The 15,150-nt window shown below is 36.0% G+C and overlaps 1 protein-coding gene across 2 annotated transcripts in view; it reads left to right on the plus strand.

The window, feature by feature from the left end:
- Nucleotides 1–15,150, plus strand: part of HS2ST1 (heparan sulfate 2-O-sulfotransferase 1) — a 185,859-nt gene that overhangs the window by 151,843 nt on the left and 18,866 nt on the right. For both annotated transcript variants that reach the window (XM_036828177.1, XM_036828184.1), the window contains exon 3: nt 4,580–4,665. In XM_036828177.1, the coding sequence (XP_036684072.1) occupies nt 4,580–4,665 (86 nt within the window). The remainder of the gene's footprint in view (nt 1–4,579; nt 4,666–15,150) is intronic.

The following is a 15,150-nucleotide window of genomic DNA, read 5'->3' on the forward strand; positions in this document are numbered from 1 at the left end:
CCTCGCACAGAAACGAAGACCCAACACAGCCATAAATAAATAAATAAATAAATAAATAAATAAATAAATAAATAAATTTAAAAAAATCATACAGTGGCTTCCCATTGTATTAAAAAAAAAAAAGAATATAAGTCTAGATATAGTGTTAGTGAGATGGTGCTTTCTCAGCTTTTCCTATAGCACTGGTTCAGGTCTGGTTCGACTAGCAAATAAATCACAACACCACTCCCTACGTTGTTGCTTATGTTTTCCCTAAAGGCATCTTGTGATTACTTGCTAGCCTGACTCTGCTTGAGTTATAAAATCTGACAAAAATCACAGTTTAGAATCTGCTCCAGGCTAGCCATAAAAACATCTCTTTTCCTGTACTATATCTAACTACTACTTCTGAAACATCCTTCTTGATAGCCTTTTGCAATCAGAGTATGGAAATTCTCTTTGGATAAGGTCACTATGGTGACTTTATTTCTTTTCCCCAAGAGTTTTCAGTGTCTTCAGACTCAACCTCATTTGATACTATTAGCTTTGCTCCTTTTTGCCTCTCACTTTATCATTCATTAGTGCCAAGTATCATAGTCAGTAAGAATCTATAAAATGAACTGAGTAAAAGCTTGCTTACCTGATCTGCATTTCCCCCTATTCGTCTCTATTCCAGAGCTTTATCTCAAGGTCTTGGGCAGAATGCTCCACTGTAGAGGAAAACCAGAAGAAAAACTGAGAGGCAAGTGGTACAGAAGAGGCGAGAAGGCAGAAAATGACAGGGCAGGAACTGCAGCTAGACTGGTGAAAGGGAACAAGTGAAGATGAAAGAGAGGAGGGCAGGGAAAACTCTGGAGAACTAAGAGGATAAATATTAAACATGGCTAAAAGGAGAAGTGGCTAAATTAATACTTCGAAAGGAAAATTTTAAAAAATACTGTTCTTCAAAGAGGATTAATTAGATCGTTATGTCCTTCCTTGGAGATCACTTTTGAAGAGGAGATTAGGATGGTGTAGAATTTCAGTTGTATGTAAATGACACTTCTAAATGCTCAGACCATTCTCCAGATTAGTGTGAATCACCGCTTTAACCTTATTGACAGCATTTGTTTGCTTAGCACTTTTTTCTTTCCTGTGAAGGGAAGGTAAATCTCAGCTCAGCATCTTTTGATTATTGCAAATTGTAAATCAGCCACAGCTTTATTAATGACACTTTAACAGATTGCCTGAGTTAAATGTTGATGAGATGAAAGAAAAAAAATACATATACATATATATTAAGTACGTAGCCTTCAGTATTCTCTTAGTTGGAGATTAGAGAAAGATTCTGTGGGTTTTGGAGACTTAGCAATAATGTTGTGTAGAGAATTTAAAAGCAATAATAACCCACCTGAATTTATGTCAGAATGAATTTAGTAAAATAAAATTCAAAGTCCTACAGAGGCATTTAGACTGGATCTCTTAGTTTTGACCAGCAGTGTTCAACCCCTGAGGTTACCCAAGACAATAAAAAGGCAAGAGTAAGTCAGTGGCCATTGTTGAAAAATGGTTATTCAGTACGAGCAGTATGAGAGTAGTGAACAGGGCAGATTATAGTTGAGATTATAATGAATGTAATGAGGAAAATAAACAATTGAGAGAGATATATCAACAGAGCTTTGAGATCTTGGAGGTTGAGGAGTTTTGAATGACTGAATCTCAGGGGTTTCCTGAGCAGTGGATAAAGCCTGAAATTCTCAGTGTCCAAGTTTGTTGATCAGAATTATAGTACAAATGATACCTGTCTGCTCTTCTTTCAAATCCTTCTGGTTCCCCCCTCCCTTGTTTAAATTGGACAATAATAGATTAAAGAAATTAGCTAGTGGTATAGAAGGATGATTGGACCAAAATCTGAGGTATGTGGTTCTTGGGCTTCAGTTTCTTTATCTATAAAATAACGAGTACAGGATATCCTTGGCCCTTTCACCTCTAAAATGCTGATTCTATAAACAAGAGAGTTTGAGTTTGGTGACAGCAGTAGAAGATTCATGCCTTGTTCTGTTCTGTTCTGTTCCCTGAGTCCACCTGGAGGCACAACCCTTTTACTTATTTTGTTACTTTTTATGCTGTGTTTCTTGGCATGCTTTGGTTCTGATGTGCTTCAGGCATCACTGTGTGTGGGTAGATGGACAAGACTGAGTAGCAGGGCCATTCTGCTCCCGTCCCCCATTCTTTTTTGTATATTGTGGGAGCTTATAAGATAATCTTTAAAAAATTGTTCTATTTCAGTATACTTTTTTCCGTATCACAAAAGCTGTGACTATGAGAATATATCCTTGCTAAAGAGCTTCTGTAGACCTCAGGCCTCCTTTGCAGGTGCTGCGGAAACAAGCTTCGCATTGATAAAACCAAGAGCTAGGTCCTGGGCCCACACACGCTAAAGTCTTGTTCCTTGGTGTGGCCCATTGACCTGGCCATCACGTGGAAGCTTGTTAGAAGTCCAGAAACTTGGACCCCACTCCAGACCTTCTGAATCAGAATCTGTGTTTTAACAAGAGTCCCAGATGATTCATTTGCACATTGAGTTTGAGAAGCCTGGCAGCAGTCCAGATCTCATCCAGCTATCTGGGCTCTTCACCTCACATCGAAGGACACATGGCAGATGAAGTGTGTCTTTAGGAGGATTTAGTTTGATCGTGACTGTCCTTTGGAAGCGTGAGGGAAAAAAGGATACTTGAAGTTTACACCTAAGTCTTTCATCACAGTGTACTATGATCCTCTAACATTTGGCTTATATAATACTGTTTTGTCAGACTTCAATCTGGCATCTCCTTTCATTTCCCTCTTACACCATCACATCCATATTAAATCAGCTTCTGGAAAATAGAGCTGAGTTGTAAATATGTCTTAAGTACCCTTGAACCATCACCTACCATTCCTATTCTCTTTGCCTTCTATTTCTCCCTCATTTGGTGCTGAAATACTGAAACTGATTTTCATAGAATCAAAAGCTTGTTTAATTTACTATTAGGTGAAAATTATAAGGATTTTTCATATTCAACATGTAAAATTTTTTAAGGATTCAGTTTATGAGTTATGTAATTTTTAATTTTCTGTTTCTTTTTCACTTGTCACTTGATATTTTTATTCCATTTGATGCCTTACTTGAAGAAGAAATAGGAAAGAACCTGGGAATCTCAAGTCACACATTTGTTTGGCTCTTCTGTTTTGGCGGGGAAAAACTGCAAATATCTGCAAAAATATAATTGTGTATTCTCTAACGCAAAATAATTTTGTTATCTACATCCAATTTTCAGATTTTAAGGTTGTGTGTGTGTAAGATAATAACATCAGGTTCATTTCATTTCCCTTCTAAAAACTCCATTATTTCTCTTAGTATATGAGTTATTGATGCTTCCCCTAAAAAATAAATTCTACTTCCAGAATCTTCCATTTTTCCTTAGTTCACATCCTCCGACATAAGGTTGCTTCTGCACTGTTTCCCTACTCTGTCCTTACCAATGGGCCTTATCCAGGAGGTAGCCATTATTCATTGCTATTAACTTATTGACTGACCTGGTAAGAAGTGCTCCAGAATATCTCCATGTGACTAACTCTATTCTAAAATGTAAATGAAAGATTGATAAGTTGGCAGAAGTATGTGATTGACAGTCCTGTGTGTTAGAGGCTGAGGTTACAGCTTGCAGATGCTTTCAGTGCAGCAGGGGGCAGTGGGCCCCCAACCCCTCACCTATCCCCACCCTGTCTCTAGTCTCCAGAAGAGATTCTCAACCACCTGCTGTTGATCATGCAGAGATTTTCTTATCAGAAATGTATACCATTTTTCTTTGAGAAATTATGTATCACTGCCTTGCAGCTGGTTTATAAAGTTCTGTATTAACCAGTTTTTAACATTTTTATAATATATTTACAGTTAAATAATTTTTATATTAACTAATCTTTTGTATACTTTTAATTCCAATGGATTAAAATAGTAATATTTAGATATTTTTAAAATTTTATGTGTATCACACCTCTAATTTTATTAAGCTTTTTTATCAACAAGTTAATGATATCTGCTCAAGCTTATGCTATCTGCTCTTAGCTCTTTAAAGTCTTCTGTTTGTCATCCTTTCTTTAATCATTTGGATTAAGGATTAGTTGATATTTGTTACTTGTTGAGTCATTAATAAATGAGAACTTTTATGAAGAACAAGTCTCTGAGAAGAAAACAGATTTGCATAGATTATCCCCATACTGAAGTGCTGCCTGCTTTAGCTTGGGCGTTGGTACCCACCCTCCCCTCCCCTCCCTTCCCCTCCCTTCCCCTCCCCATATAAATGTACTCACTATACAGTGTCATAAATGGTTGCCTTGTGCAGTTTTGTTTTCGGGATCCTCTTTCACTCTTTTCTGAGTGTGGTGATAGTAGCTTCTCTATGATGAATTAGCAATTACAGGTCACACTATGCTTTCCTTAGTTGAAGCCTGTATTTCAAGCTCTGTAATCGTCAAAGTGGTGTGATCGCTTTTGAATGTCTAAATGAAAAGTATTTTGCTGTCACCAAACTTCATTTTCTTTAGATTGTACTTAAATAATGAGTATGTTCTCCTTTTTTAGGTGCGCTTTGTAAAGAATATAACTTCCTGGAAAGAGATGAAACCAGGGTTTTATCATGGGCACGTTTCTTATTTGGATTTTGCAAAGTAAGTTATATCTAAAATGATACACGAAAGAATGCTTTGGACTTTAGCAACCTAAAAAGGAATCAATTTATTAAATTATTATGATTTTGATATTTAAAAAACGTACTGGCTTGTGTTTGCCACTTTTAGATATGTAATTTAAATATACCTTCTAGTGTTGTACTGCCCTCTAGTGTTCATAAATTGATAATTGTCATATTAATTTTAGAAATTCAAGGTAGATTAAATTTAGGTAATGCCCTTTAAAGTTATTTATTATTATTATGTTTCTGCTTCCTGTACAGTCAAATGACACTATTTTAGGAGAGCCCCAAGTTTTAAGCTAGAGGCCAATCAGAGTATGACTTACTACGTTGCTGACTGAGAACAGAGAAAGCAAAGGAGCCATTACTCAGTTATTGGTGCCCTGAAGTATCTGCTTCTCAGCCAAGACACATTTCCCCTTGGGCTACCTTGTTTTAGCTTTAAAAATGAGATATATTCTAAAGAGACTTTTTTTTTTTCCTGAGTGAATGGCGTTTTTGTTTTTTTTTAAAACATGTTTATTGGAGTATAATTGCTTTACAATGGTGTGTTAGTTTCTGCTTTATAACAAAGTGAATCAGTTATACATATACATATATCCCCATACCTCCTCCCTCTTGCATCTCCCTCCTACCCTCCCTATCCCACCCCTCTAGGTGGTCAGAAAGCACCGAGCTGATCTCCCTGTGCTATGCGGCTGCTTCCCACTAGCTATCTATTTTACATTTAGTAGTGTATATATGTCCATGCCACTCTCTCACTTCATCCCAGCTTACTGTTCCCCCTCCCCATGTCCTCAAGTCCATTCTCTACGTCTGCATCTTTATTCCTGTCCTGCCCCTAGGTTCTTCAGAACCGTTTTTTTTTTTTAGATTCCATATATACGTGTTAGCATACAGTATTTATTTTTCTCTTTCTGACTTACTGTATGACAGTCAGACTAACTCTGTATGACAGTCTCTAGGTCCGTCCACCTCACTACAAATAACTCAATTTCATCTCTTTTTATGGCCAAGTAATATTCCATTGTATATATGTGCCACATCTTCTTTATCCATTCATCTGTCGATGGACATACTTAGGTTGCTTCCATGTCCTGGCTATTGTAAATAGAGCTGCAATGAACATTGTGGTACATGAATTTTTGAATTATGGTTTTCTCAGGGTATATGCCCAGTAGTTGGATTGCTGGGTTGTATGGTAGTTCTATTTTTAGTTTTTTAAGGTACCTCCATACTGTTCTCCATAGTGACTCTATCAATTTACATTCCCACCAACAGTGCAAGAGGGTTTCCTTTTCTCCACACTCTCTCCAGCATTTATTGTTTGTAGATTTTTTGATGATGGCCATTCTGACTGGTGTGAGGTGATACCTCACTGTAGTTTTGATTTGCATTTCTCTGATTAGTGATGTTGAGCATCCTTTCATGTGTTTGTTGGCAATCTGTATATCTTCTTTGGAGAAATGTCTATTTAGGTCTTCTGCCCATTTTTGGATTGGGTTGTTTGTTTTTTTGATATTGAGCTGCATGAGCTGTTTATAAATTTTGGAGATTAATCCTTTGTCAGTTGCTTCATTTGCAAATATTTTCTCCCATTCTGAGGGTTGTCTTTTCATCTTGTTTATAGTTTGCTGTGCAAAAGCTTTTATGTTTCATTAGGTCCCATTTGTTTATTTTTGTTGTTATTTCCATTACACTAGGAGGTGGGTCAAAAAGGATCTTGCTGTGATTTATGTAGTAAGTGTTCTGTCTATGTTTTCCTCTAAGAGTTTTATAGTGTCTGGCCTTACATTTAGGTCTTTATCCATTTTGAGTTTATTTTTGTATACGGTGTTAGGGAGTGTTCTAATTTCATTCTTTTACATATAGCTGTCCAGTTTTCCCAGCACCACTTATTGAAGAGGCTGTCTTTTCTCCATTGTATACTCTTGCCTCCTTTATCAAAGATAAGGTGACCATATGTGCATGGGTTTATCTCTGGGCTTTCTATCCTGTTCCATTGATCTATATTTCTGTTTGGGTGCCAGTACCATACTGTCTTGATTACTGTAGCTTTGTAGTATAGTCTGAAGTCAGGGACTCTGCTTCCTCCAGCTACATTTTTCTTTCTCAAGATTGCTTTGGCTATTTGGGGTCTTTTGTGTTTCCACACAAATTGTGCAATTTTTTGTTCTAGTTCTGTGAAAAATGCCATTGGTAGTTTGATAGGGATTGCATTGAATCTGTAGATTGTTTTGGGTAGTAGTCATTTTCACAATGTTGATTCTTCCAATCCAAGAACATGGTATATGTCTCCATCTGTTTGTGTCGTCTTTAATTTCTTTCATCAGTGTCTTATAGTTTTCTGCATACAGGTAGTTTGTCTCCTTAGGTAGGTTTATTCCTAGGTATTTTATTCTTTTTGTTGCAGTGGCAAATGGGAGTGTTTCCATAATTTGTCTTTCACATTTTTCATCATTAGTGTATAGGAATGCAAGAGATTTCTGTGCATTAATTTTGTATGCTGCTACTTTACCAAATTCATTGATTAGCTCTAGTAGTTTTCTGGTAGCATCTTTAGAATTCTCTATGTATAGTGTCATGTCATCTGCAAACAGTGAGAGTTTTACTTCTTCTTTTCCGATTTGGATTCCTTTTATTTCATTTTCTTCTCTGATTGCTGTGGCTAAAACTTCCAAAACTATGTTGAATAATAGTGGTGAGAGTGGACACCCTTGTCTTGTTCCTGATCTTAGAGGAAATCGTTTCAGTTTTTCACCATTGAGAATGATGTTTGCCATGGGTTTGTCATATATGGCCTTTATTATGTTAAGGTAAGTTCCCTCTATGCCTACTTTCTGGAGGGTTTTTATCATAAATGGGTGTTAAATTTTGTCAAAAGCTTTTTCTGCATCTATTGAGATGATCATATGGTTTTTATTTTTCAATTTGTTAATATGGTGTATCACATTGATTGATTTGCATATATTGAAGAATCCTTGCATTCCTGGGATAAACCCCACTTGATCATGATGTATGATCCTTTTAATGTGCTGTTGGATTCTGTTTGCTAGTATTTTGTTGAGGATTTTTGCATCTATGTTCATCAGTGATATTGGCCTGTAGTTTTCTTTCTTTGTGACATCTTTGTCTGGTTTTGGTATCAGGGTGATGGTGGCCTCATAGAATGAGTTTGGGAGTGTTCCTCCCTCTGCTATATTTTGGAAGTGTTTAAGAAGGATAGGTGTTAGGTCTTCTCTAAATGTTTGATAGAATTTGCCTGTGAAGCCATCTGGTCCTGGGCTTTTGTTTGTTGGAAGATTTTTAATCATAGTCTCAATTTCAGTGCTTGTGATTAGTCTGTTTAAATTTTCTATTTCTTCCTGGTTCAGTCTTGGAAGGTTGTGCTTTTCTAAGAATTTGTCTGTTTCTTCCAGATTGTCCATTTTATTGGCATATAGTTGCTTGTAGTAATCTCTCATGATCCTTTGTATTTCTGCAGTGTCAGTTGTACTTCTCCCTTTTCATTTCTAATTCTATTGATTTGAGTCTTCTCCCTTTTTGCTTGATGAGTCTGGCTAATGGTTTATCAATTTTGTTTTATCTTCTCAAAGAACCAGCTTTTAGTTTTATTGATCTTTGCTAATGTCTCCTTCATTTCTTTTTCATTTATTTCTGATCTGATCTTTATGATTTCTTTCCTTCTGCTAACTTTGGGGTTTTTTTGTTCTTCTTTCTCTAATTGCTTTAGATGTAAGGTTAGGTTGTTTGAGATGTTTCTTTTTTCTTGAGGTAGGATTGTATTGCTATAAACTTCCCTCTTAGAACTGCTTTTGCTGCATCCCGTAGGTTTTGGGTTGTTGTGTTTTCATTTTCATTTGTTTCTAGGTATTCTTTGATTTCCTTAAAGACACTTTTTTTTAAAGTGATTTTCCTTTATAGTGATTTGCCTGAATCTGGACATAACTAACTCTCATTTTCCATGTTTTTGGGGAGGCATGGGATCAAGGTATTCCTATCATAATTCTCTCAAGAAAAGTTCATAAAACAACAGGCTTACATATAGTATCCAAGCACTATGTGGTTCCCCCTAGAGTCTGTGCCGCATTAAGTACTAATCAGAAAACTGGTCAAAGGAATATTCTGTAAACATATGTGGCTTGGTGAATCCATTTTAACGTTTTATGTAGCACATCGAGCATCATTATAGGAAAACCTTAAATGCGGATTTTTTCCCTAATCAAACTCTGCACTAACTTCAAAAACATTAAAAGTAGATTTTTAAATTATTTAAGCTTAGACATGTTTGCTCAGTCATTGCATTAGCAGTCATGACTTCAAAGTAATACACCCTCATGTATTTGTCAACTTGAAAGAGCATTCTGTGTAAAATCCAAAAATTTAATTGATATCCCACTGTCATTTTAACTTCTCAAATTTGAAAAGGAGTTGAATGAAATATTACTGATTCACATTGATAATAAATCTGAACTTTTTTGAAAAGCCTGTAATTAAAAGGAATCTCCCAAATATTACATACATAGAACAATATATTCTTATTGCTAGTTTCTTCCACAGCACTCAACATCTTACAGTAAAGTGGTCACTTTAAAGTTAGATGTACATTTTTCTATAAATAATTCATACAGCAATATTGAAAACATTTTATAGGCAGCTTTAAAATAAACTAATTATTTTTTCTTTGCAGAGGCATTGGACCAATTTCATAAACTTCATTCATATGCATATTTTCCCTCAGGGCTGCATTATCCTTCAATTGAATGTTTGTTACCTTTTCACCTAAATGATTTATTTTTTTTCCACACACAGCTTGGTTTCTCATACTTGAGGTTTTCATTATTAAAATAATATATTGAGTGCTTTTGCTTTGGGCAAACGTCTTATACTTAGAATGAAGCTCTGGTGTATGCTAGGGTTTTTGCAGTTAAAAAGTATAAAGGTTCTTGGAAAGATTAATCTCATTTATTAAATATTAACATGAACATTTAAGGGTTTGAATATTTTCATAATGTGTTTCATTTTATTGGAAGCAATATGTATTGTGAAAAACTTTAATAGACCTTTACAAGATGTTAAACAAATACCTTAAAAAAATCAACAGGCGGAAATGTATTTTGATGTATATAGTCACAAACTATTTTAGATGTAACTACTATCTTTTAAAATAATTTTTAGTTTGTCATACTCACCATTAATGAGTAAGGAAGAGGAAAGGAACATCACTTTACAATTTTTTAAATATTTTATTCTATAAAACATATTCTTGACTGGTGTAGTACTTTGTGGAGTCCATTAAAACACTTGCCTTCAGGAGAAAACAGTCAAATTTGATGAAAGAGATATTTAGTCACATAGCTTTTCAACTGCCTTAGCAGAAACACTAAAGAGAGTACAAACCCAGGATACCCCAGGAAACCCAGGCAGTAAGATAAAGTATTAAATAAAGTATTAATTTAGGTTTAGGTTAATTAATTTAGGTTTCTAATTTAGACTGATCACTAAGAAGCACACATTTTATTTGCAAGCTTATATCTGCTCAAGCTGTGTTTTGGTTACAGTTATCTGTTTTGGTTTATCTGTTTTTATTCAGAACTTCAGAATAATAACAAAAATATCTTGTTACATATTTGCATTCCTGTCCTGTCTTATTCCTTTTTGTCTTAACTCTATCCTAATTTTTTTAAGCACATTTCCTAGTTCTTCCTTCCATTTTTCCCTTTAGTGTTTAATTACTATTTTTTTTAAATTGGTGAACAAACCATTTTAAAATAATGCAGATATGCTAACATCATAAATTTAGAAATTTTCCAGTGGAAAAAAATTGTGTAGATTAGACATTTTCAAATTGTCCTAGGGTGCAGGCAATATAAAGTTGAGTAAGTTGAAGTTCTTGTCCTCAGTGAGTTCACTGAAACCCCCTTTTTTACTATTATTATCACTTCATTATGGTTCATTATAAACAGTGAAAATATTACAGCTTATCCTCCCTTTTAAATTTATACCACTCATTTATCAGCAGCATCTATCACTCCCACTTTGATTTTCTTCAAATTTTATACAAAAGAAAAACATTTGAACATCTCTTTTAAAAACCTTTTGCAGAACATTTTCCTTTATAAAGGATAATGTCCAGCTAAAAGAAAACTATTTTAATGCTGTTTCTGATCAGACTCTGCTGAGATTTTTTTATGATCTAGCTACCTAGGGTCATATGTCAGCATCCGGTCTTAGAAAGATATTTGGAAATTATTCTTGATCCAACAGTCAGTTTTATTCAGGTCCACGTCAGGTGTGTACCTTTGTGGTCATCCCCAGGAATGCGTATGGGTTTTCATCACCATCATTTTGGTTTCTCTGTATCACCCCTGTTGTCTTTTTCAGAACAACTGAGGTAAATCAGTAAAGAAACAGATATGTCAGGACAAGAAACAAATAACTAAATATTTCACTAGGTTTAAAATATCCTAGAGAGTAATAAAGTGACAATATTTTAGGCTTAAATAGAGTTTGGTAGTATGTAGATTCATGTGAGATTGTCCCTTTTGCCTTGTACTTATCTGCTGAACCAGTTGAAGTTTGCACCACTTTCTACAACTTTCAACAAATATGTCACAAACACTGTAGAAACATTTTAAAAATTATTTTAATCATTGCAAGTAATATGCGAGAGTTGGCTTTTTATTGATTTGTATTACTAGCTCGTTCTGTAGCATTGATCCTGTAGATGCTAAGGAGCGATCTCTCAAGTCAGATTTCTAGTTAAATCCCCCTCAGTTCCTTCCCAGCTCAGCAGTCTCAGCCACATGACTTCAGATCTTCAGTTTCCCCATTTGTAAAATGAGGATAATTAAAGTAACTACTTCATGGGTGGTTGTGCGGATTAAATATGATAATGTATGTGAAGCAGTTAGTTTGTGACTCACACAGAGCTGTGTTAGGCTCTTTTAAAACTCTGTCTTCGTTCAGTTACCATGTTGTCTTACTGGTGTTTTCTTCTCCCTGTCTGAGTCTGTGCTGGCCCTCCTTATTCCCAAGTCCTAATAAGGCATTGCTCAAGATTCTCTCTTTGCCTCCAATGTTCTCTTTTGGGAAGTTTACCCATTTTTATTTATCAAGACATCCAAGCAAGAAACTTTAGAGTCATATTGAACAACGCTTTTCTTTGCCACATATATCTAGTCAGTCACCAAGTCTTTTGAACCTGGCTTCTTTCACTTAGCATAATGCTTTTGACATTCATCCAATTTGATGCATGTATCAGTAGTTAGTTCCTTACTGAGTAGTAAGGATGGAGGCACCACCATCCTTACTGTCCATCTACCAGTTCCTGGATACTTGGGTTGTTTCCAGCTTTTGGCGATTATGAATAAAGTTGTCAAAACATTTGCATACAGGTTTTGTGTGAACACAATGTCTTCATTTCTCTTGGGGAGAACCTAGAAGTGGGATTGCTGGATTGTATGGTAGCTCTGTTAGACACGGCTAAGCTCTTTTCCCAAGTGGCTTTATTATTTTGCAGTCTCACCAGAAGTGCACGAGAGTTCCAGTTGCTGTGTATCCTTACCAGCCTTCGGCATTGTTGGACCACACTCCCCCCTTTTTAAAATTTGGGCCATTTTAATAGATGAATGCTCTTTTTAAGAGATAAATAATTATTTTAAAAATCTTTTATTCTTAACATCATTATCAGTGGGACCAATAAATACCAACAGGCCATTCACTATTTTTGAAACAAGACAATGGGAACTTACCACTAGAAGGATTTGAAGGTTTCTATGTACACTTTAGGGATAAGAGAGTCCAGAATAAATATGTACAGTCCTCCCTTGTTATTTGCAGGTTCCACATCCACAGATTCGTCCAACCACAGGTTGACTGTATAAGATATCTTTTTTCCCCCTGTGAGACTGCTGATTAACTAGAAGTGTTAAATCTGGTATGAAGCAGAAATCTCAAAGCGTAATGCTTCCCAAAGGCTATTCAGCCCTCCTTCAGCTTCATCATCTTCCATTTAGGCTTTGTCTAGCCAGTTGACAAGGTTCCTTTCAAAAGTTCTGAGTATGCACTTGTTCTTTTAGCTATTCTTGCTGTTCATTCATCTATCTAGGCTATACAGAGTGTGGGTGTAAGGAAATGTGCCTGGTTTGTCTCTCTCGCTGTCGTACATGTATGCTGACATGGCAAGAATAAGGTTTCTTACCAACCAGCTGCTCAGATTATATTTTTTCCCTTTTGATCGCCATATAACATTGCAGATTCATACCAAATCTGCTGTTCTCTTCCTAGGAAGATTATGTTCTAATGGGTCAATGATAGTTTAGTTTCCTGGAGGGAAGATGGGTTTTCTGCTCTTCCATCTGAGCCCTCCTGAGGAACAGCTCAGATGACTGACCAGGGTTAAAGCTGGAGTCTGCAACTACAGAACATATTTTTCCACTGGTACAAAACTACCTGTTTGGCAAAAGTTTTAAACATACAAACTTAAGAGGATGCTTGTTTCCTAACTAGCTTAGCTGAATGGCCTGATGCTCTTTTGTCATGCCTATTTTCAGTTATAATTCCTTGCCTTTATGTCTATACAGCTATACCCTAACTTATAAATAATAGTTCTTAGCCATTTTCAGAATAAGTTCACATAGGTTATCTCATTAAAATCATGTTTCATACATATAAGCACCACCCAAAGCCATGCCCCAGAAAGTCATTTCCCAGACTGCAGGAAGTGTTTTGTCAAATGCCATATCCCCCTTTCACTTCTACTTGGTAAGCATTGCTATCTGTTCCACATGTCAGGGACTAGGAGAAAGCAAAAAAGAAGAGGCATTGGTAGGAGATGTTCTGGGACGAGGTAATTCCCAAGGGAATAGTTCACGTGGATCCGTGGCTAATAATGGAGATGATAAGGGAGGTTCCCAGGGAATCCCACAGTCTTAAGAATGGAGTCATTGCCCCACTGCCCTGTGCTTCCCCCTTTTAGATTCCTCTTACAAGACTCAGCTCTAGCAGTTAAGTTAGTAACTATGTATCCCTGATACCTCCCTACCTACCCTCTTCTCACTAGTGGGTGCACTGTTCCACAAAAAGGTTTTTGTAAGTGGCCAATTCACAACGGTCTATTCAACCTAATTCTAATATCCAACACCTATGTTTCCGACACCTTACTGAACACTAGTGATAAAGCCATGAACAAGAGAGAAACAAATCCTCTGCCCTCATGGAGCTTCTACCCTGATACCTAATTTGACAGTGCCATATACTTGCAACAATACTGTTTCTTCCTTTAAAAATTTGTGAAAAAATTTTTTTACTGAATTGTTGGTTTTATAGGTTTATGAGTTGTTCAGTGAAAAAAATACGTCCCAAGTTCTAATAAACCAACTCACAAATTTAATATAATAATGTTTTACCAAAAAGTTCTGTGTAGTTTTCAGTATTCCCATATGTACAAAGGATTTTAGTGACTTAGACTTACACTTACTTAATGGTGAGAAAAGGACTAGAATTCAGGAGAGTTGACCCCTTTTTACACACAAAGCAATTTTATAGAATACAGCTTGTTTGTAAGTTAGGACTTCCTGTTCAGTTAATTTACAATAATTCAGAGGCTAAAAGAATCGAGTTATATCCAGGCACCTTGCTTTTTTCTCTTCTGTGGTCTCTTTTCACTACTCATTTGCTTAAGCATTTAGTATAAAACACTTATAGAATGCCTGCTGTGCATAAGACATTTATTGTAACAGGCAGAAGTAAGGGGAAAATATGAAACTAGTTAGGTTAGCTGTGTGCTTTTTAGTGCCTTTGAAAAAAGATTTTAGTAAGAAGGGAAATTCGTTATAAGTAGTTAGCTAAATTGAGGGTTTCTGTGGACAGACGAGTGAACATATCAAGATTGTCAAGAGGATAAGCAACTTTCACTATCTTTTATTGAGTCATACAGCTTAAGCTTACTTTTCTCATTTCTCTCTGTGATTCCCAGTTTTAGAGAGATTGCTAATATTTTTTTAATCTTTCAATTAGTACTAACCAGCGGGCAAGTATTTATGTATACCAGGCCCTGTGAAATATATAAAGGAAGTGTGAAGCACTGTGCCTACCCTCAAGTGGCTTATAATGCTATTGGGGAGGAAAGACTTACAAGAGAAACACTATAGCAGGACAAGCCAAGAGTAAAACTGCCTGATAGCAATAGCTCCTGGGTGCAGGTGTCAAATGAAAGCAGATAGCACTGTGTGCTGGAGTCATCAGGAAGACTTCCTAGACTTCACAAGATTTTGTTATTGCCCGCTTCAGTTTATTCCGAAACAACAGCCAGTAACCTTTTTCCCCCCAGCTTTATTGACACATAATTGACATATAACATGGTGTAAGTTTAAGTTGTACGATGTGATGATTTGCTATACACATATATTGTGAGATGTTTACCACAATAAGGTTAGTTAACACATCCTCACCCCACATG

The sequence above is a fragment of the Balaenoptera musculus genome, chromosome 1 (assembly GCF_009873245.2).
Source record: "Balaenoptera musculus isolate JJ_BM4_2016_0621 chromosome 1, mBalMus1.pri.v3, whole genome shotgun sequence".
Taxonomy (NCBI): domain Eukaryota; kingdom Metazoa; phylum Chordata; class Mammalia; order Artiodactyla; family Balaenopteridae; genus Balaenoptera; species Balaenoptera musculus.